Source organism: Mobula birostris, chromosome 22 (assembly GCF_030028105.1).
Source record: "Mobula birostris isolate sMobBir1 chromosome 22, sMobBir1.hap1, whole genome shotgun sequence".
Taxonomy (NCBI): Eukaryota; Metazoa; Chordata; class Chondrichthyes; order Myliobatiformes; family Myliobatidae; genus Mobula; species Mobula birostris.
In genome coordinates, this window is record NC_092391.1 from 59291271 (window position 1) to 59314777 (window position 23507).

A 23507-nucleotide genomic window follows, 5' to 3' on the forward strand; every position below is an offset into this window, starting at 1 on the left:
TTGTCCAGTCTCTGGCTTGGAGTCCAAGCCCGGGTTCCTAGCTCTCTTGTCCAGTCCTGTTCCGGGTTCCTGGTTTTCGTGGCCATGTCCTTGCCCTCACCCTGTATCCTAGTCCTGTCCCTAGTACTTCAGTGTCTGTGTCTTGCACTTGGGTCCGTTCCTAGCCACCTCCCTATGACACCACCTCTGTGTCTCTCCAGCGTCATTTTCTATTGGTCTATATCTACCCTCAACTCCCTTTTACCCCTTATGTACTTAAAAAAATGGTTTTTATTATCTTCTTTGATATTAGTTGCCAGCTTCCTTTCCTGTGACCAACGTCCCACTCCTGGCATCCTATCTTGAACACTCCCACTGTCCCAGTGTGGGAATTGAGATGAGACAAGGGTTAACATAATCTCCAGGCAAGGATAGATGCAGTGCAGTCTGTTCAGGCAAGAAAGGTCTTTGTAGAGCGCAGCTTCCCTTTGCACAGAGCGGGGGTGGGGGGGGGGAATCAGAATCAGGTTTACTGTCACTGCCTTATGTCGTGAAAATTATTACTTTAGTGGCAGCAGAAAAATGCAATGCATAATAATAAAGAGAGAAAAAAACTGAGTTACAGTAAGTCGTTAAGTAAGTAGTGCAAAAATAGAAATTAAGAAATAGTTCATGGGTTCAATATCCATTCAGAAATCAGATGGCAGAGGGAAAGAAGCTGTTCCTGAATTGTTGAGTGTGTGCCTTTAGGCTTCTGTACCTCTTTCCTGATGGTAACAATGAGAAGGGGGCATGTCCTGGGTGATGAGGGTCCTCAATAATGGACACCGCCTTTTTGAAGCATCAGTCCTTGAAGGTGTTTTGGATATTATGGAACCATTTAACCATATAACAATTACAGCACGGAAACAGGCCATCTCGGCCCTTCTAGTCCATGCCGAACACTTATTCTCACCTAGTCCCATCTACCTGCACTCAGTCCATAACCCTCCATTCCTTTCCTGTCCGTATACCTATCCAATTTTTTTTAAATGACAAAATCGAACCTGCCTCAACCACTTCTACTGGAAGCTCGTTCCACACAGCTACCACTCTCTGAGTAAAGAAGTTCCCCCTAGTGTTACCCCTAAACTTTTGCCCCTTAACTCTCAGCTCATGTCCTCTTGTTCGAATCTCCCATACTCTCAATGGAAAAAGCCTATCCACGCCAACTCTATCTATCCCCCTCATAATTTTAAATACCTCTATCAAGTCCCCCCCTCAACCTTCTATGCTCCAAAGAATAAAGACCTAACTTGTTAAACCTTTCTCTGTAACTTAGGTGCTGAAACCTAGGTAACATTCTAGTAAATCTCTTCTGTACTCTCTATTTTGTTGACATCTTTCCTATAATTCGGTGACCAGAACTGTACACAATACTCCAAATTTGACCTCACCAATGCCTTGTACAATTTCAACATTACATCCCAACTCCTATACCCAATGCTCTGATTTATAAAAGCCAGCATACCAAAAGCTTTCTTCACCACCCTATCCACATGAGATTCCACCTCCAGGGAACTATGCACCATTATTCCTAGATCACTCTGTTCCACCACATTCCTCAATGCCCTACCATTTACCATGTATGCCCTATTTTGATTAGTCCTACCAAAATTCAGCACCTCACATTTATTAGCATTAAACTCCATCTGCCATCTTTCAGCCCACTCTTCTATCTGGCCTAAATCTCTCTGCAAGCTTTGAAAACCTACTTCATTATCCACAACGCCACCTATCTTAGTATCATCTGCATACTTACTAATCCAATTTACCACCCCATCATCCAGATCATTACTGTATATGACAAACAACATTGGACCCAGTACAGAACACTGAGGCACACCACTAGTCACCGGCCTCCAACCTGACAAACAGTTATCCACCACTACTCTCTGGCGTCTCCCATCCAGCCACTGTTGAATCCATTTTACTACTTCAATATTAAAACCTAACGATTGAACCTTCCTAACTAATCTTCCGTGTGGAACCTTGCCGAAGGCCTTACTAAAGTCTATATAGACAACATCCACCGCTTTACCCTCGTCAATTTTCCTAGTAACCTCTTCAAAAAATTCAATAAGGTTTGTCAAACATGACCTTCCACGCACAAATCCATGTTGACTGTTCGTAATCAGACCCTGTCTATCCAGATAATTATATATCCCATCTCTAAGAATACTTTCCATTTAATCTACCCACCACTGACGTCAAACTTACAGGCTGATAATTGCTAGGTTTACTCTTTAGAAACGTTTCTAAACAATGGAACAACATGAGCAATACGCCAATCCTCCGGCACCATCCCCGTTTCTAATGACATTTGAAATATTTCTGTCAGAGCCCCTGCTATTTCTACACTAACTTCCTTCAAGGTCTTAGGGAATATCCTGTCAGGACCCGGAGACTTATCCACTTTTATATTCCTTAAAAGGCGCCAGTACTTCCTCTTCTTTAATCATCATAGTTTCCATAACTATCCTACTTGTGTCCTTACCTTACACAATTCAATATTGTATCACTTCTTAATGCATGCATTACTAAATGACAATAAAAGAGGACTGCATGTCTTCATAATCTAATCTAATCTAATATCCTTCTCCTTAGTGAATACTGAAGAAAAGAAATTGTTCAAAATCTGCCCCCATCTCTTTTGGCTGTGCACATAGCTGTCCACTCTAATTCTCTAAGGGACCAATTTTATCCCTCACTATCCTTTTGCTATTAATATAACTGTAGAAACCCTTTGGATTTATTTTCACCTTACTTGCCAAAGCAACCTCATATCTTCTTTTAGCTTTTCTAATTTCTTTCTTAAGATTCTTTTTACATTCTTTATATTCCTCGAGCACCTCATTTACTCCAAGCTGCCTATATTCATTGTAGATCTCTCTCTTTTTCCGAACCAAGTTTCCAATATCCCATGAAAACCATGGCTCTCTCAAACTTTTAACCTTTCCTTTCAACCTAACAGGAACATAAAGATTCTGTACCCTCAAAATTTCACCTTTAAATGACCTCCATTTCTCTATTACATCCTTCCCATAAAACAAATTGTCCCAATCCCCTCCTTCTAAATCCTTTCATATCTCCTGAAAGTTAGCCTTTCTCCAATCAAAAATCTCAACCCTAGGTCCAGTCCTATCATTCTCCTTAATTATATTGAAACTAATGGCATTGTGATCACTGGACCCGAAGTGCTCCCCGACACATACCTCTGTTACCTGACCTATCTCATTCCCTAACAGAAGATCCAACACTGCCCCTTCTCTAGTTGGTACCTCTATGTATTGCTGCAAAAAACTATCTTGCACATATCTTACGAACTCCAAACCATCCAGCCCTTTTACAGAATGGGCTTCCCAGTCTGTGTGTGGAAAATTAAAATCTCCCACAATCACAACCTTGTACTTACTACAAATATCTGCTATCTCCTTACAAACTTGCTCCTCCAATTCTCGCTCCCCATTAGGTGGTCTATAATACAGCCCTATAAGTATTACTACACCTTTCCCATTCCTCAATTCCACCCAAGTAGGCTCCGTAGACGAGCCTTCTAATCTATCCTGCCAAAGCACCGCTGTAATATTTTCTCTGACAAGCAATGCAACACCTCCCCCTCTTGCCCCTCCAGTTCTATCACACCTGAAGCAACGAAATCCAGGAATATTTAGTTGCCAATCACACCGGTCCTGCAACCATGTTTCACTAATAGCTACAACATCATATTTCCAGGTATCAATCCATGCTCAAAGCTCATCCACCTTTCTTACAATGCTCCTAGCATTAAAATAGATGCATTTAAGAAACTCTCCACCTATTACTCTGTTTATCCCTAATGGTGCAAACAACTTTATTATCTTTTTCTTCATTCTCCCCTACATCTTCAGTCTGAGCGCTCCCCTTCTCCGTCACCTGCCTATCCTCCCTCACACACTGTCTACTAGCTTTCTCTATTTGTGAACTAACCTCCTCTCTCCTAGTCTCTTCAATTTGATGCCTACCCCCAACAATTCTACCCCAGTAGCCTTTGCAAATCTCCCTGCCAGGATATTGGTCCCCCTAGGATTCAAGTGCAACCCGTCCTTTTTGTACAGGTCACACCTGCCCCAAAAGAGGTCCCAGTGATCCAGAAACTTGAATCCCTGCCCCCTGCTCCAATCCCTCAGCCACTCATTTATCCTCCACCTCATTCCATTCCTACTCTCACTGTCGTGTGGCACAGGCAGTAATCCCGAGATTACTACCTTTGCGGTCCTTCTTCTCAACTTCCTTCTTAACTCCCTACATTCTCCTTTCAGGACCTCTTCCCTTTTCCTACGACCTCTGGCTCCTCACCCTCCCGCTTCAGGATATCTTGGACACGATCAGAAACATCCCGGACCCTGACACCAGGGAGGCAAACTACCATCCGGGTCTCCTGACTGCATCCGCAGAATCACCTGTCTCACCCCCTAACTATCGAGTTCCCTATTAATACTGCCCTCCTCTTCCTTTCCCTGCTCTTCTGAACTACAGGGCCGGACTCTGTGCTGGAGGCACGGCCAATGTTGCTTCCCCCAGGTAGGCTGTTTCCCCCAACAGTACTCAAACGGGAGTACTTATTGTCAAGGGGTACAGCCACGGGGGTACTCTCTAGTACCTGACTCTTCCCCTTCCCCCTCCTAACCGTGACCCACTTGTCTGCCTCCCATGGCCCCGGTTTGTGGCATAAGGAGACAAGATAAAGATGCGATTGAAGGATGCAAGCTACACGTGAACTAAGGGACAATTACTTTACTAACTTCAAAGTATCATCGATTGTAAGCTTGTAGTTAATATTGACTTTTAACATTTGTGAATGGTGATCTTACAAATCAGCAATTTGAACATAAACGTTTGGCAAATGGTCAATATCCATAACTGCTGGTCAATTCCATATAAAAATTACATTTGTCAGAACAGTTTGGTGATAAGGGCTGTGCATAAGTAAATAAAATATGTTTTAGTGACAAGTGTGAGTTCGTAAGTGTCCATTTCATCAGCATGACAGCACTCAACTTACAAATGTCATACTACATTCAGTGATCACTTGCAAACTTTGTCCTTTCCATCAGCACCAAGGATTCCCAACCTTTTTTGATGCCATGGAGCCTCACTATTAACTGAGGGGTCCATGGTCCCAGGTTGGGAATCCCTGCTCTAAACAGTGTCCCATTCCTGGGGAGATGCTGGGAACATTATCACTTTTGGTGAAGCTCACATATAGTGTCTTCTAAAAGTATTCAGCCCTCAACCCTTTGTTCAGATAAATGAGTACTACAACTAGTGATTTTGGTCAATTTAACTTGGAATTTTTATTTGTGAATCACATGCTCCTTTTTCACAGTAATTTATTTACAGAATACAGTGTTTGGAAGTGTATGGTTATGCAGTTTGGGGAAGGAATAAAAGCATAGAGTATTTTCTAAACGGAGAAAATTTAAAAATCCGTGGTGCAAAGTGACTTGGGAGTGCTTGTGCAGGATTCCTTAAAGCAGAGGTCCCCAACCACCGGGCCGCAAGGAAACGATATGATTTGGCGATATGAAATGATATGAGTCAGCTGCACCTTTCCTCATTCCCTGTCACGCCCACTGTTGAACTTTAACACACGTGAGGTCATCAGTGACCCAAGATGTGCAAAGGAATGGGTCCGTGACCCAATTGTGAATGTTTCCGGTGAATCTTCCATGTCAGCGCGGGAAAAAGATCAACTCCTCGAGCTTGCAAATGACAGTGGGCTGAAAAGTATGTTTGACATAACACCTCTGCCGGCATTCTGGATCAAAGTCAAGGCTGAATATCCTGAGATAGCCTCGAAAGCACTGAAAACGTTGCTTCCATTTCCAACATCATATCGCTGGACATAAGGAACCCCCTTCGAGTATCGCTGTCTCCCATCACCCCTCAATGGGACCGTCTCGTTGCAGGAAAACAAGCCCAGGGCTCCCACTGATTCAGCGATATTGGTGTGTTGCAATGATTTTGTATGTTCATACGAGGAAAATATGCGTTGTGTGTTTAATATCCAAACGTTACTTCAAATGTTATGATGCTATTTACTTATAAGTGACTTATAATTCAGTGGTCCCCAACCTCTGGGTCGCGAAGAATGCAGCAGTAGAGCGGTAGCCGGAACGGACCCAGCACAGCTTTAAGAAAAAAGCTGAAATAAACAAGCTAGTTAACTAGGTGCTGCCTGGCACGTAAATGTCGGCCCAGATCAGAGACGATTGCCAATTGTGTCGCCTCTGATCTGGGTCGTCATTTACGTGCCAGTTGGCACCTAATTAATTAGCTTGCTTATTTCAGCTTTTTTCTTAAAGCTGTGCTGGGTCCATTCTGGTTACCGCTGTACGGCTACATTCTTCGCGGCCCATTATCAGTCCACGGCCCGGAGGTTTGGGACCACTGATTGACTTATCACTATATTCATGCGAGGAAAATATGCGCTGTGTGTTTAATGTTAAATTCGTTAGGTAAGCCCCTTTAGAAATGAAATTGAGTATATTAGCCACTTAACACCTATATTCCAGTCGTGATTAACACCCCCCGGTCAGTTGGTCCACAAGAATATTGTCAATATTAAACTGGTCTGTGGTGCAAAAAAGATTGGGGACCCCTGCCTTAAAGGTTAGTTTGCAGGTTGAGTCAGTGGTGAAGAAGGCAAATGCTACGTTAGCATTCATTTCAAGAGGACTAGAATATAAAAGCCCCTTATGTGCTGACATTGGAGAGGGTTCAGCAGAGGTTCATGAGAGTGATTCTGGGAATGAAGGGCTTATTGTATGATGAATGATTGATGGTTCTGGGCCTTTATTTGCTGGAATTCAGAAGTATGAGGGGGGATTTCATTAAAACCTATCAAATGTTGAAAGGTTTAGATAGAGTGGGTGTGTAGAGAATGTTTCCTGTGAGAGGGGAGCCTAAGACTAGAGAGCATAGCCTCAGATTAGGTGGAAGTCCTTTTTGGACAGAGATGAGGAGGAATTTCTTTAGCCAGGATTAGATTAAATTATGAGGACACGCAGTCCTCTTTTATTGTCATTTAGTAATGCATGCATTAAGAAATGATGCAATATTCCTCCAGTGTGATATCACAGAAACACAAGACAGACCAAGACTGAAAAACTAACAAAAACCACATAATTATAACATATAGTTACAACAGTGCAACAATACCACAACTTGATGAAGAACAGGCCATGGCACAGTAAAAAAGTTCAAAGTCTCTCGAAATGGTAAGGTGGTAAATCTGTGGAATTTGTTGCCACAGGCGGCTGTGGAGGCCAGGTCATTGGGTGTAATTAAGGCGAAGTTTGATAGGTTCTTGATTAGTCAGGACATGGAAAGGTTTGGGGAGAAGGCAGAAGGTTGGGGTTGAGAGGAAAATGGATTAGTCATGATGAAATGTCAGAGTGCACTCAGTGGGCTGAATGACCCAATTCTGCTCCTATGACCTAATCCCAATCCCACACCTATATCCCTGGAACCTATTCCCCTTAGCATTCTCCTGCCAACCACCAAATCACATGGCTTTGGGGTGTGTGAGGACCCCAGATCAGCTGGACGAAACTCCCACAGTCACAGAGAGAATTCACAAACTCCAACATGAAGCAGCTAAGCTCAGGATGAAACCTGGGATTTTCACACACAACAGTGCGTAGTGTTTACAGAAAATGGTGCAAAAACAAAAAACATCCGGAGTGGCAGTTCTGTGGGCTTAAATGCCTTGTTGTGAGAGAGGTCAGAGGAGAATGGCCAGACTGGTTCAAGCTGACAGGATGGTGGCAGTAACTCAAATAGCCATGCATTACAACAGTGGTGTGCAAAAGAGCATCTCTGAGCAAACATGTTGAACCTTGAGTGGATGGACTACAGCAACAGAAAACCAAAACTATACACTCAGTGGCTACTTTATTAGGTACACCTCTACACCTGCTTGCTAATACAAATACCTTATCAGCCAATCCTGTGGCAGCAGCTCAATGCATAAAGACATGCAGGCATGGTCAAGAGGTTCAGTCGTTGTTTAGACCAAACATCAGAATGGGAAGAAATGTGATCTAAGTGACTTTGACAGTTGGTGCCAGCTGGCAGAAAATCACAATCCTGCACTCATTGGAGGTACCTAATAAAGTGGCCACCTAGTGTATCTTATAGTGTATTATATTTGCTTTTGGAGCTGGGTTATTTTTTGCCTCTTTGTTCCCAGGTTGACGTATCTTCCTTCATTATTTGGTGACTTTCTACAACTCTTAATTTCTTCTCCACCACTTATAGAAATTAATGAAATCAGAACTAATGGAGGTGCAAGGCGAATTAGCCAAATATTTCACAGAAGGTGAAGGGAAAGATTGTGGAGTAACATCACTTTACTTCGCAGAAGAAGGTCAAAGGTAAGGAATACATGGAAGTGATTATAAGTGCTTTTAGTTTCTAAAGTTTGTTAAGCTTTTTAATGTTATTTAAAAAGATGGCTGACCTTTACAAGTGGTATAAATACCAGATTGTGTCTACATTCAGTTACAATAGAAGAATTGCCTGTATACAGGGAAAGTACTTCAAAAGTGCAAAGTTGAGTTTATTGTCACTGAGTTCCTGGATATTGACAGTTCCTGGGTGTCAGCAATTCTGAGGGTCTATCCTGGGCCTAACATATCGATGCAGTTACAAAGAAGGCACAATAGTGGCTATATTTCATTAGGAGTTTGAGGAGAGTTGGTATTTTGGTATTTGACTCTAGCAAATTTCTACAAATGTACTGTAGAGAGCATTTTAACTGGTTATATCAGTGTTTGGTATGGAGGGGCCACTACACAGGATCAGAAAAAGCTGAAGAAAGTTGCAGACTCAGCCAGCTCCTCCACCAATCTTCATACCATCTGCAAACTTGGCAACAAAGCCATCTATTCCATCATCTAATTCATTTATATACAGCACCGACCTCTGCGGAACTCCACTGGTCATTGGCAGCCAACCAGAAAAGGATCCTTTTATTCCCACTCACTGGCTCCTACCAGTTAGCCAATGCTCTAACCTTGTTAGTAACTTTCCTGTAATACCATGGGCTCTTAACTTGGTAAGCAGCCTCATGTGTGGCACCTCGTCAAAAGCCTTCTGAAAGTCCAAATATACAACATCCACTTCATCCCTTTTATCTATCCTACTTGTCATCTCCTCAAAGGGTTTATCAGGCAGGATTTTTCCTGAAGGATACCATGCTGACTTTGTATTGTCTTGTCCTGTGTCACCAAGTACTCCATCACCTCAACCTTAACAATTGACTCTAACATCTTCCCAACCAATGAGGTCAGGCTAACTGGTCTATAATTTCCTTCCTGCTGCCTTCCTACTTTCTTAAAGAGTGGCGTGACATTTGCAATTTTCCAGTCCTCCGGCACCATGTCAGAGTCCAGTGATTTCTGAAAGATCATTTCTAATGCCACTACCTCTTTCAGAATCCTAGGGTACAGTTCATCTGGTCCGCGTAACTTATGTACCTTTAGGTCTTTAAGGACTGCCAACACCCAGGTCATGCCTTGTTCTCATTGTTACCATCAGGGAGGTGGTACAGAAGTCTGAAGACACACACTCAATGATGGAACAGCTTCTTCCCCTCTGCCATCTAATTTCTGAATGGACATTGAACCCATGAACCCCTCTTTTTTTGCACTATTAATTTAATTGTTTTTAAAATATCTATTTGTTATTATAATTTATAGTTTTTATTACTGTGTATTGCAGCAAAACAGCAAATTTTATGACATGCTGGTGATATTAAACCTGATTCTGACTCTTAGTACAGAACTGTGCAAGAGTCTTAGGCGTATTATATATATAGCTGGGGTGCTTAAAACTTTTGCACAGTACTATATTCATCAATGTGAAGTGGACAGCCAGTCTGTAAGTCTGGCGGGAGCAAAAACTGTTGGGAATGGCAAGGGTGGAACCCCATGGGAGGTGTGTGGGACACGTAGCAGAGAAGGACTGCTGGGGTTGGGGGGGCGGGGGGTGGCACTGGTGCAGAGACACCCAGGCTTAGAGGTGCCAGGCAAGGTGATATGATTCCAAACAATTGATTTATCGATCATTACAGAATCTCTCTCTAGTGCTTCCCGCTCCCTCCCCTCTCCCTCCTCTTTTCCCAACCATGATTCCCCTCTCCCTGCCCCCTTCCCACTCTCAGTCCACAATAGAGACCCAGATCAGAATCAGGTTTATCATCACTCACATAGGTCATGAAATTTTTGTGGCAGTAGTACAGTGCAATACATCAAATTACTACAGTACTGTGTGGAAGTCTTAGGCACCCTAGCATTCTCCCTCCCCCTGCCCCTTCCCTCTCCATCCTCTTCCCCACCCCACCCCCTATAACACACACACACACACACACACACAGAACAATTAAAAAGCAGCATTTACAAGAAAAACCTAAATCAAGCGTAGCTTGTACACAATTCTTTACAAGAATGATCACAATTAGAACAAAACAGGTCAAATTCAGTGCAAACTGATGAAAATGGTGGTAGCTGCTGAACTGTAGTGATTAGGGTTGTACTGGATGCTTTCAAGAACTGAATGGTTGAAGGGAAGTAGCTGTTCTTCATTTTGGTGGTGCAAGACTAAAAGCTTCTATATCTCCTGCCCGACGGTAGCTGGGAGAAGATGGTGTGCCTGGATGTTGGGGACCTTTGATGATTGATGTTGCATTCTTGAGGCAGAGCCTCCTCCAGCTACTGCTGATGATGGAGAAGGACGTGTCCACGATGTAGTGGACTGAGTCCGTGACTCTCTTACACTGGTATTTCTCCTGTGGCTATTTTGTGGAGCCTATTCACAGAACTGATTTAATCAGATATCATTCTGGGTTTCTCTGACCTTGGTTTTTTCATTATTTTAAAGCCATAAGTACAAAGTAAATTTCAAAGTAAATATTGACAAAGTATCTATATGTCATCATATACAACAATGAGATTCATTTTCTTGTGGGCATATTCAGTATATCTAGAGAATAGTAACTATAACATGATCAATGAAAGATCAACGAGAGTGCAGAAGACAAACTGTGCAAATGCAAATACGGGTAAATAGTAATAAATAACAAGAATGTGAGATAAAGAGTTCTTAAAGTGAGATCATTGGTTGTGGGAACATTTCAGTAATGAGGCAAGTGAGTATAGTTATCCCCTTTTGTTCAAGAACCTGATAGTTGAAGGGTAGTAACAGTTCTTCAACCTGGTGGTGCGAGTCCTGAGGCTCTTGTACCTTCTGTCTGATGGCAGTAATGAGAGGAGAGCATAATCTGGGTGGTGAAGATCTCTGATGATGAAAACTGTCTTTCTGCAACAAATCATATAGACGTGCTAAATGGTTGTGAGGGCTTTACCCGTGATGTACAGGGCCGAATCCATTAGCTTTTGTAAGACTTTCCGTTCAAACGCATTGGTATTTCTATACCAAGCTGTGATGCAGCCAGTCAATGTACTTTCCACGACACAAATATAGTAGCTTATCAAAGTTTAAGATACCATGCCAAATATCCACAGACTCTTAGGTAAAAGCGCTGCTGTGCTTTCTTTGCGATTGCACTTATGTGCTGGGTTCCTGATGTGGGAGTAGAATTTGGCCATTTGACCCATTGAGTCTGCTTCATCATTCAATCATACCTGATTTATGATCTCTCTCAACCTCATTTTCCTGCCTTATCCCCTTAAGCTTTGTTGCCCTTACCAATTAAGTACCTATCTACCTCCACTTTAAATATAACCAGTGACTTGGCCTCCACAGTCATCAGTGGCAATAGATTTTTACAGATTCACCACCTTTGGCTGAATAAATTCCTCCTCATCTTGGTTCTGAATGGACGTCCATGTACTCTGAAGCGGTACCCTCTGGTCCTGGATTCCAGGGAGTCCGGTGGCAATTCTTATGAAACCTCAGGGGCAAGTAGAGATGGACAACAAATACTGGCTGTGCCAGTGCTGCCCACATCACATAAAATCAGTGTTAGCTGGATGAGGTAGGTACAGAACTTCATGCACCCTCTCTGTGTTTACCTTGAATTATCTTGGTCAAATTTAACCTTCCTCCATCAGAAAGCAGCCATTGCAGTTTGGATAATGTGGTTGCAAATTCCCCAGAAGGCTGCGTTTCAAGGGGACACCCTGGGAATCTGTTGACTGATGGCAGGGGGAGCTGAGTGGCCTTGGTTGTAGCGTGGACTAGGCCCTCATGCCACAGGGTCGTCTGTTGCAGCTGCCCTGGGGAGAGACGCCACAGGCGGTGTGGGAGAGAGAAGTGCAGTGGGTGCACTGCAGTTGGGGTCAGGCCGCACCAGGAATGCAGGCTGGCGCATGATGTTTGGACTGCTGTGGGCTTGTTCTTGCCGAACCATCAATCTACAGGACTTGACACTCAGGGACTTGTGTTATACTTCTCTTTTTGTGACTGTGTTTATCTAGCTGGTGACGTAGTGGCATCAGCACCGGACTTGGAGGCGAATTTGGCTGGTTCCTTGCACGCTTTCCTGCTATGCTGGGTTGAGCATCGAGCTAGCAACTCAGCCTTGTAAAAACGGGCAAATGCTAAGGAAACGGCAAAAATGCTGCCTGATGCTGGGTTGAGCACCAAGCCGGCATACTGCCTGATGCGCCACAGGGTGCAAAAAAGTACAGCAACTGTATGTTTACTGTTATCTTAAATGTGCCTTGTGCTGTGTGTGACTGTTAGTGCAGTGCTTTACATCTGACCCCCGGACAAACGCTGCCACATTAGGCTGTACTCATGTACGGTTGAATGACAATTAAACTTCAACTTGAATTTTAGAAATCTGGAAACCTTTTCATTCTCAGGTTACACCAGATGTCAAGACCTTTTGTTGAATTAATAAACTTTGATTTGAACATTTGCAGAAAATCCCCCAACCTGGAAGATTTGCCTTTGGACCACGTACACGGAGACAAGTACATATATGAAGAGCTCCTGGGACTTAATTTCAGAATTTCCCCTCATGCATTTTTCCAGGTGAAGTGAATTGTACCTAAGTAGTTTAAAACTGGATATAATCATACTGTTTTGTTGTGCAGATTGCAGATTACTTACTTACTTACTGCCTGTTACACCACTGGCCTTTAGGCCAGCAAAGAAAGTCCTCCATCTCTGGTGGTGTTCAGGGCTTCCTTCATCGTGTCAGTAGCTTCCTCTCAGTTTTCACTACTATCGGTCATGTAAGTCCCGGGTGGAGTCTCAGGAATACCGTCTCACTCAGATGTAGAAGGATTCTTCATTGCTGTTTCCGTAACAGTTTTGTGTGACTGTACTAAGAGCCAAAACATAAAGTCCTGACTGTAGCCAACATAGCTCTCTGGGTCATTGAGGCACGCAAGCCTCCAAACCCAGTGACAAGTTTGTGGTCCTCTTGGAGGACAGATTGCAGATGTTCGGGATAAGTTCTCAGTAGTATCACAAAAACATGTAGTTGCATTGCAAAATACAGGAAGGACTATTTTGAAGTAGTTAAATAATTAAACATTATTTCTCTAAATATAAATATCTTTGTATCTAGGTGAACACCCTTGCTGCAGAAGTGCTGTATTCTGCAGTGGGAGACTGGGCTGATCTTAATCAGGACAGCACCGTGTTGGATGTTTGCTGTGGCACAGGAACTATTGGGCTTTCTCTGGCAAAGGCAAGTAAAAGGTCAAGTTGAGAAAACATGTTGAATGGTCTAGAGTCAGTAGGACAAAGACCTTAAGACGTGAGGGCAGAAAAAGACCATTCAGCCCTTTGCCACATTCTATCATTGCTGTTTATAATCCCTATCCACCCTATTCTTCTGCCTTCTTGTAGTTTTGATGCCCTGACTAATCAAGAGCCTATCAACTTCCACTTTAAATATACCCAATGACGTGGCCTCTATCGCCATCTGTGACAATGAATTCCACAGATTCACCACCCTCTGGCTAAAGAAATTCTTTCTCATCTCTGTTCTAAAGGGATATCATTGTATTCTGAGTCTGTTCCCTACGGTCCTAGGCTCTCCACATCCACTCTACCTAGGACTGTCTCCACATCCACTCTACCTAGGTCTGTCTCCACATCCACTCTACCTAGGTCTGTCTCCACATCCACTCGATCTAGGTCTATCTCCACATCCACTCGACCTAGGTCTGTCTCCACATCCACTCGACCTAGGTCTGTCTCCACATCCACTCGACCTAGGTTATCTCCACATCCACTCGACCTAGGTCTATCTCCACATCCACTCGACCTAGGTTATCTCCACATCCACTCGACCTAGGTTATCTCCACATCCACTCGACCTAGGTCTATCTCCACATCCACTCGACCTAGGTCTGTCTCCACATCCACTCGACCTAGGTCTGTCTCCACATCCTCTCGACCTAGGTCTGTCTCCACATCCTCTCGACCTAGGTCATCTCCACATCCACTCGACCTAGGTCATCTCCACATCCATTCGACCTAGGTCTATCTCCACATCCACTCGACCTAGGTCTGTCTCCACATCCACTCGACCTAGGTCTGTCTCCACATCCACTCGACCTAGGTCTGTCTCCACATCCACTCGACCTAGGTCTGTCTCCACATCCACTCGACCTAGGTCTGTCTCCACATCCACTCGACCTAGGTCTGTCTCCACATCCACTCGACCTAGGTCTGTCTCCACATCCACTCGACCTAGGTCTGTCTCCACATCCACTCGACCTAGGTGTATCTCCACATCCACTCGACCTAGGTCTGCCTCCACATCCACTCGACCTAGGTCTGTCTCCACATCCACTCGACCTAGGTCTGTCTCCACATCCACTCGACCTAGGTTATCTCCACATCCACTCGACCTAGGTTATCTCCACATCCACTCGACCTAGGTTATCTCCACATCCACTCGACCTAGGTCTCTCTCCACATCCACTCGACCTCGGTCTACCTCCACATCCACTCGACCTCGGTCTACCTCCACATCCACTCTACCTCGGTCTATCTCCACATCCACTCTACCTAGGTCTATCTCCACATCCACTCTACCTAGGTCTATCTCCACATCCACTCGACCTAGGTCTATCTCCACATCCACTCGACCTAGGTCTGTCTCCACATCCTCTCGACCTAGGTCATCTCCACATCCACTCGACCTAGGTCATCTCCACATCCACTCGACCTAGGTCTGTCTCCACATCCACTCGACCTAGGTCTGTCTCCACATCCACTCGACCTAGGTCTGTCTCCACATCCTCTCGACCTAGGTCTGTCTCCACGTCCTCTCGACCTAGGTCTGTCTCCACGTCCTCTCGACCTAGGTTATCTCCACGTCTACTCGACCTAGGTCTATCTCCACATCCTCTCGACCTAGGTTATCTCCACGTCTACTCGACCTAGGTCTATCTCCACATCCTCTCGACCTAGGTCTATCTCCACATCCTCTCGACCTAGGTCTATCTCCACATCCACTCGACCTAGGTCTATCTCCACATCCTCTCGACCTAGGTCTATCTCCACATCCACTCTATCTCGGTCTTTCACTAACAGTGCCTGCAGATGCTGGAAATCCAAATTAACAGACACAAAATGCTGGAGGAACTCACCATGTCAGGCAGCTCTATGGAAAAGAATAAATATTTCATGTTTTGTGCTGAGACCCTTCTTCAAGACTTTCAATATTTGATAGTTTTCAGCATCACTAAGAACGAAGAGCTGCAAAGAGAAGATTATTTGGGAGATTATAGGAAGATGTGAAGTTTAGTTTTTGGATAATAGCGGGAGGAGGAGACTCAGTAGTTCCCATGTTTGAGGATTTTGGGGTGTGGGGTATGTTTCAGAGTGTACCAGTCAGAGCTGAAGCAATTAATTTGGACAGCAATGACTTGCAGTGCATTCACAAAAATTACATTGATGGCCCTATTAATACTTGCAAACTCAATATATTTGCTTCCCCAGTTGAAAATATTTTGTTTTATGTTGGGAGCTCCTGTACCTTGATATAGTCAACAGTTCAGTATAAAGCATAATGTGTTCACTGTAGCATAGTAGTTTGCATAATGCTATTACAGTACCAGCAACCCAGATTCCATTCCTGCTGCCGTCTGTAAGAAGTTTGTACATTGTCCCCAGAGCCGTGTGGGTTTCCCCCGGGTGCTCTTTTTCTCCCACATCCCAAAGACATACCAGTTGGTAGGTGAATTGGTCACATGGGTATAATTCAGTGGTAAGTGCTCGCTGGGCTGGATAGATCTGAACCACGCTGTATTTCTAAATAAATAAAATAAATTGGCATTCCTATCACTGTCAAATTCACTTTCTATTTGTATTTTATGATAATAGAACAGGAGAGTACAGCACAGGAACAGGCCCTTTGGCCCACAGTGTTGTGCCACACCAGCTAAAAGCAAATCAGAAACACCCTAACACTAATCCCTCCTACCGACACCATCTCCATATCCTCCCATCTTTCTCACATTCATGTGCCTATCTAAATGTCCCTTAAAAGCCTCCAGTGTACTTGGGGAAAGAAGTACAAGGTGGCAGGTGAGAGGTGAAACTGGGGAGAGGGGAAAGATGTGAAGTAAAGAGCTGGGGTTGATTCCAAAATTAGTTGGGACAGCCAAGTGATGCAAGGCTTCTGGCATCAGATATCATGATTGAAATTGATGATTTCTTTATCATGTTGCCCAGAATGTGAAGAAGGTCATTGGAATTGAGATGTGCCAAGAAGCCATCGAGGATGCGAAAGTGAACACAGGACTAAATGGTTAGTACTTATAATCTATGGTGAACGTTCTATTAATGTGGAGTTCAGAGCCCTCCTCCCTTAACCACGAATTCTTCCTACTGCCCACATGTTTCATGTGAAACTCTGTTCTGTTGTGATGCCCCCAGCAGAACAGCAAGAGTTTGATCTCACCCCGACCCTGGTGATGGCAAAGCTGTATCACAACTGGAGTATTCACTCCTGAGGAAAGGTACGGATGGTTGTAGAGAAGATGAAGAATATTTTCAAAATTACCATTAACAAAACTACAAGAAACCTTCCTCAGTCATTAATTCTTAGGATACAAGTGTTAGGTTCACAAGAACAATCCAGGCTATGAAAGGGTTAATGTGTTTAGGAGTCATGTATCTATTTTCTGTCTATTGTATTTTGTGTTGTGCATTTATTATGGGTAATTGGTCATGTGGGTTGGGGCATGGTGGAAGTGATTGAGTATTTGCCCTTTGTCTTGGTTTAGTTTAATCTCATGGAGAGGCAACCAGTGAATGATACTTCTTGTTATTTTTGCTATAGGGTTAATTTAGTTTTGTAAGTTTTTTTATCACTATAAGACCATTTGTCTTTGCTGGTTTCGTAATAAAAGATGAAACAATTTTTTTTTACTTGGAACTTAGTTACTTTGAAAACGCATGATACGGTATCAACTTCCGTACTCAGTCTCTTAGCCATCTTGATTTGTTTTCAAGCAACTCATACAACATGTGAGGAGCGTTTGACAGCTCTGGGCCTGTACGTGCTGGAATTTAGAAGAATGAGTGGAGTATCTCATTGAAATATTGAATATTGAAAGGCCTGGGTTAAGTGGATGTGGAGAGGCTGCTACCTGTACTCAGTCTAGGAGTAGAGGACATAGCCTCAGAAAAGAGAGACAGTGAAATCTATTGAATATAAAAATAATCTCCAGGTTTGAGGAAATTCAGTAACGTGGTTAGACAGGAAAACTGAAGTTGTTTCCTTGAAACAAAGTAGGGAGATTTATATAACCATTAATCTGTCTGTAGGTGTGCTGGAAAGGAAAATCTGGTTTTTCAAAAGTGAATTAGAAGGACATAAGGGAAAATAGCTTTCAGTCCTTGGTGAAAGAGTGGGGAAATAAGGCAAATGCCTCGTCCAGTGATAGAATGATTCCTGCTTGATCATGAGAAAATGCTGCAAACACTCTGCAGGACAGACATGTGCATGTGCCATCCATCATGGGCAAAGTCCTCCCCACCGTTGAGCACATCCGCACATAGTGCTATCACAGGAAAGCAGCACCCATCATCAAGAACCCCCCATTACCCAGATCATGCTCTCTTCTCACTGCTGCCATTGGGAAGAAGGTTCAGAAGCTTCGGGATCCACACCCTGAGATTCCCCTCCCGCCCCCCCCCCACCATCAGGTTCCTGAACCAGAGTGGATAACTTTACTCTCCCCAACACTGAACTGTTCCAACAACGTATGGGCTCACTTTCAAGGACTCTTCATCTCATATTCTCGAGAATTATTATTGTTTTTTATGTATTTTCACAGTTTGTTGTCTTTTGCACATTGGTTGTCTGTCTTGTTGTGCGTGGTCTTTCACTCATTCAATTGTGTTTCTTTGTATTTATTGTGTATGTCCACAAGAAAACGAACCTCAGGATTGTATACGGTGATATATATGCACTTTGATAACAAATTTACTTTGGACTTTGACTTTGGAAAGTGAAACTGTTGACAGTAATGAAGAGTCTTCAACCTGAAACTGCTCAGTGCTTGGGTTCTAGAAAAGCTTCCTGATCTGATCTGACTTGAATGAAACAAGTATTAATGAATTACCAGTGTAATCTGAAATCCAATATTTGTTTTATATTTTATGTTCCTATTCAAGGATAGTTGGACATATATTTAGCTGAAGTTCTGTGTATTCTTTGATTTTGTTTAGGTCTGTCCAATGTGGAATTCTTGTGTGGCAAAGCTGAAGACCTCTTTCCGACTGTAATTAATTCTTTAACGTCACAAAACTTGGTTGCTATTGTGGACCCACCCAGAGCAGGACTACGTAAGAACTTCTGACACTGATCTCTTCTGATGAATTTTCCTGACTGATTATTTGATTTCTGTGTATAAGATGATGAGAGGCATTGATCGTGTGGATAGTCAGAGGCTTTTTCCCAGGGCTGAAATGGCTAACGTGAGAGGGCAAAGTTTTAAGGTGCTTGGAAGCAGTTACAGAGGAGATGTCAGGGGCGAGTTTTTTTACGCAGAGAGTGGTGAGTGCATGGAATGGGCTGCCGGTGACAGTGGTAGAGGTGGATACGATGGGGTCTTTTAAGAGACTCCTGGATAGATACATGGAGCTTAGAAAAATAGAGGGCTATGAGTAACCCTACTAATTTCTAAAATAAGTGCATGTTCAGCATGGCATCATGGGCCAAAGGGCCTCTATTGTGCTGTAGGGTTTCTATGTTTCTATTTCTCCTTTTTCCATTGAGTACAATGCAAAATTGACCACCTGCTTTATCTGATAAAGTGATCACTGAGTTTATATTCATGGTCTTCCGCTGCTGTAGCCCATACACATCAAGATTCCACATGTTGTGCATTCGGAGATGCTCTTCTGCACCACTGTTGTAACACATGGTTATTTGAGTTACTGTCACTTACCTGTCAGGTTGAACAAGTCTGGCTATTCTACTCTGACCTTTCTCACTAACCAGGTGTTTTCGCCCACAGAACTGAAAGTCACTGGATTTTTTTTTGTTTCTTGCACCATTCACTAAACTGTAGACTCTTTTTTTATGCCATTGACCGATACTATTAAGCAAGGGGTCCATTTACCCCAGGTTGGGAAACCCTGCTTGAGAGAATGTTGTGCATGAAAATCCCAGGAGATCAGCAGTTTCTGAGACGCTCAAACCACCCTGTCTGGCACCAACAATCATTCCATGGTCAAAGTCACTTGGATCACATTTCATCCCCGTTCTGATGTTTGGTCTGAACAACAACTGAACCTCTTGACCATGTCTGCATGCTTTTGTGCATTGAGTTTCTGCCACAATTGGCTGATTAGATATTTACATTAATGAGCACGCATACAGCTATACCTAATAACGTGGATACTGTGTGATTTTTCTCATTTGCAGATTCCAGAGTCGTGCTAGCAATAAGAAGAGCAGAACACTTGAAGCGGCTAATTTATGTTGCTTGCAATGCTCGAGCGGCAATGAACAATTTTGTGGAGTAAGTTATGCACTTTAGTTTTTTTAAATAGAGAAATACAGTTGTGAAAATTTTAAAGGAATTCACGTACCCTCTGCCTTTTGTGGTTGGGCCTTTTGCCATATTAGTTTCTCACTCATGAGCATGTTGTACAGTTCCTTAACATCAGTCCATAAGAGATAGGAGGAGAATTAGGCCATTCGACCTGTCGAATCTGCTTCACCATTTCATCATGGCTGATCCATTTCCCTCTCAACCTCATCCTCTGCCTTCTGCCTTCTCCCCGTAACCTATCATGCCCTGGCTAATCAGAATCTTTTCAACCTCTGCCTTAAGAACACACAATGACTCAGCCTCCACAGCCGCCTGTGGCAACAAGTTTAACAGTTTTGCTACCCTCTGCATAAAGAAGTTCCTCCTCATTTCTCTTCTAAATGGATGTCCCTCTGAGGCTGTGTCCTCTTGGTCTTAAGCTCCCCCACTATAGGAAACATCTAACCCACATCCATTCCATCTGGTCCTTTCAACATTCGATAGGTTGCAATGAGATGTTCCTCATTCTTCTGAATTCCAAAGCCATCAAATGTTTCTCATGTGATAACGCTTTCATTCCTGGAATCTTTCTCATGAACCTCATCTGAACTCTCTCCAAAGTCAACACATCCTTTCCTGGATAGGGGTCCAAAACTGCTCACAGAAAAGTGATGCCTCACCAGTACCTTCTAAAGCCTCAGTATTATATCCTCGCTTTTATTTTCTAGTCTTGTCGAAATGAATGCTAACTTTTCACCTCCTTCCTCACCACCGACTCACACTGCAACATGGGGCTAGGCATCACCTCATTTCCCCATGGTTCAGAATCAGAATCAGGTTCATTATCACTGACATGTCATGAAATTTGTGACAGGTGTATAGTGCAATTCAGAATAAATTACTGTTAAGTTACAGTAAGAAATGTGTAAAATATATAAGTAGTGTAAAAAGAGAACAAAATAACAGGTAAGGTCCATGGACCATTCAGAAATGTAATGGTGGAGAGGGAGAAACTGTTTCTGAATCTTTAAGTATGTGTCTTCATGTGCCTGTATGTCCTCCCTGATGGTAATATTGGGAAGAGGGGCATGTCCTGGATGGCGTGGGCGCATAATGATAGATGCCACCTTCTTCAGATATCATCCTTTGAAGATGTTGTCTATGATGGGGAAGCTAGTGCCCGTGATAGATCTGGCTGAGTCTACAACCCTCTGTTACTTATTTGTGATCCCGTGCATTGGCCCCTCCCCTCCAAACCATTCAGTGATGCAACCAGTCAGAATGCTCACCACAGTATATCTGTCCAAATCTGCTTGAGTCTTTGGCGACAGTCAGAAAGGGCTTGTTGCAGAGTGTGCATTCTTAAGCATTACATTTACACCAGATAGATAGCACCAGCTGTTGCCTGCTGTAAAACAACGTCATAAGGTGGGGTTAAATTCACAGCTATTTACATACAGTGCCACAGGTACTGGAGTAACCAAGATACAGTTCTGAGCTCTCTGCTTGCTCTGTAGTGTTTGCACATTCTCTATGACCACATCCCAAACAATGGGAAGGTTAGTAAGTTAATTGGTCATTCCAAGTTGTCTCATGTGTAGGTGTAAATGTACAGTACTTTGCAAAAATCTTAGACACATTTATATAGCATAGGTGCCTAAGACTTTTTTGCATAGCACTCTGTTTGTCAACGTGGAACAGAGAGGGAGTTTATAAATCTGGTGGGAGCAAAGGAAATTGGGACAAGTGAGGGTGGAGTGCCGTGGGAGGGGTGTGGGACAGGTGGCAGAGTGCTAGGGGTGGGTGGTGGCGCTGGTGCAGACACACCCAGCCCTGAGACACCAGGCAAGGCCATTTGATTCCAACCTATTGGTTTATTGATCATTACAGAATGTCTCTCTGGTGCTTCCCACTCTCAGTCCACAATTGGGACCCATATCAGCATCAGGTTTATCATCACTCCTATATGTCATTAATTTTTTTTGCATCTGTGGTACAGTGCAATACATAAAATTACTACAGAACTGTGCAAAATTCTTAGGCACCATATTAAAAAAAAACGTTGTACAGTAATATACAAACTGGGTTAGGGTAGGATCCATCACTAAGGATCCTCACCATCCCGAATATGTTCTCTTCTCATTACTGCCATCAGGGAGGAGGTACAGGAGCCTTAAAACCCACATTCAGCAATTCAAAAACAGCCTCTTCCCCTCCACCATCGGAATTCTGAACGGTTCGTGAACCCATGTACACTACTTTGTTATTGTTTTGCACTATATATTTACTTTGTAATTTGAAGGAATTTTGCATGTTTGCTGCTGCTACAACAAATATCACATCATTATAACCCTACTTCTGAGTAAAATAGGTGTGGATTCAGCGGGCCTGTCTTCATGCCGTATTGCTCAGTCTCTAATTCTGCTATTATGGTTTCAAAAAGTGTGTTCTGACTGTGAACGAAGTCACCAGAGAGACACTGAATCTGTGGATATTGAAGTCTTTATTCAGCCAAAAAAAACAGGCATCATACTTGGAGACTCTTTTGCAAGAGGCTCATAAACTCCAAGTATATTGCATTTTTATACCCTTAAACTTAATAGAGTTACAATGGTTACGATGACATTTGCTTCAATACTTTCGGTTAACAGTGAGTTTGATATGTATTTCGAGTTACATGTAATTTTCAAGCACTTAGATCTTCACACCAACACTCCAGCCACCCTAGATTGAATGTTATTCAATCACCATTGTCTCTTAGCTGCATTCATGCAAATGCAAACATCTCAGGTCATAGAAATTAGAAAACCTACAGCACAATACAGGCCCTTCGGCCCACAAAGCTGTGCCAAACATGTCCTTACCTCAGAACTACCAAGGCTTACCCATAGCCCTCTATTTTTCTAAGCTCCAGGTATCCGTCCAGGAGTCTCTTAAAAGACCCTATCATTTCCGCCTCCACCACCGCCGCCAGCAGCCCATTCCACGCACTCACCACTCTCTGCGAAAAACCTTACCCCTGACATCTCCTGTACCTACTTCCAAGCACCTTAAAACTGTGCCCTCTCTTGCTAGCCATTTCAGCCCTGGGAAAAAGCCTCTGACTATCTGCACGATTAATGCCTGTCATTACCTTGTACACCTCTATCAGGTCAGCTCTTATCCTCCGTCACTCCAAGCAGAAAAGACCGAGTTCACTCAACCTATTCTCATAAGGCATGCTCTCCAATCCAGGCAACATCTGCGTACGTCTCCTCTGCACCCTTTCTGTGGTTTCCACATCCTTCCTGTCGTAAGGTGACCAGAATTGAGCACAGTACTCCAAGTGGGGTCTGACCAGGGTCCTTATTAGCTGCAACATTACCTCTAGGCTCCTGAATTAATCCCACAATTGATGAAGGCCAGTGCACCGTATGCCACCTTAACCACAGAGTCAACCTGAGTAGCAGCTTTGAGTGTCCT

At 43.4% G+C, this 23507-nt stretch overlaps 1 protein-coding gene across 2 annotated transcripts in view; it reads left to right on the plus strand.

Moving 5' to 3' along the window:
* Window positions 1–23507, plus strand: part of trmt2a (tRNA methyltransferase 2 homolog A) — a 53442-nt gene that overhangs the window by 24923 nt on the left and 5012 nt on the right. For both annotated transcript variants that reach the window (XM_072240845.1, XM_072240846.1), the window contains exons 6-11: window positions 8323–8438; window positions 12954–13065; window positions 13607–13729; window positions 16732–16807; window positions 18736–18852; window positions 19937–20033. In XM_072240845.1, the coding sequence (XP_072096946.1) occupies window positions 8323–8438; window positions 12954–13065; window positions 13607–13729; window positions 16732–16807; window positions 18736–18852; window positions 19937–20033 (641 nt within the window). The remainder of the gene's footprint in view (window positions 1–8322; window positions 8439–12953; window positions 13066–13606; window positions 13730–16731; window positions 16808–18735; window positions 18853–19936; window positions 20034–23507) is intronic.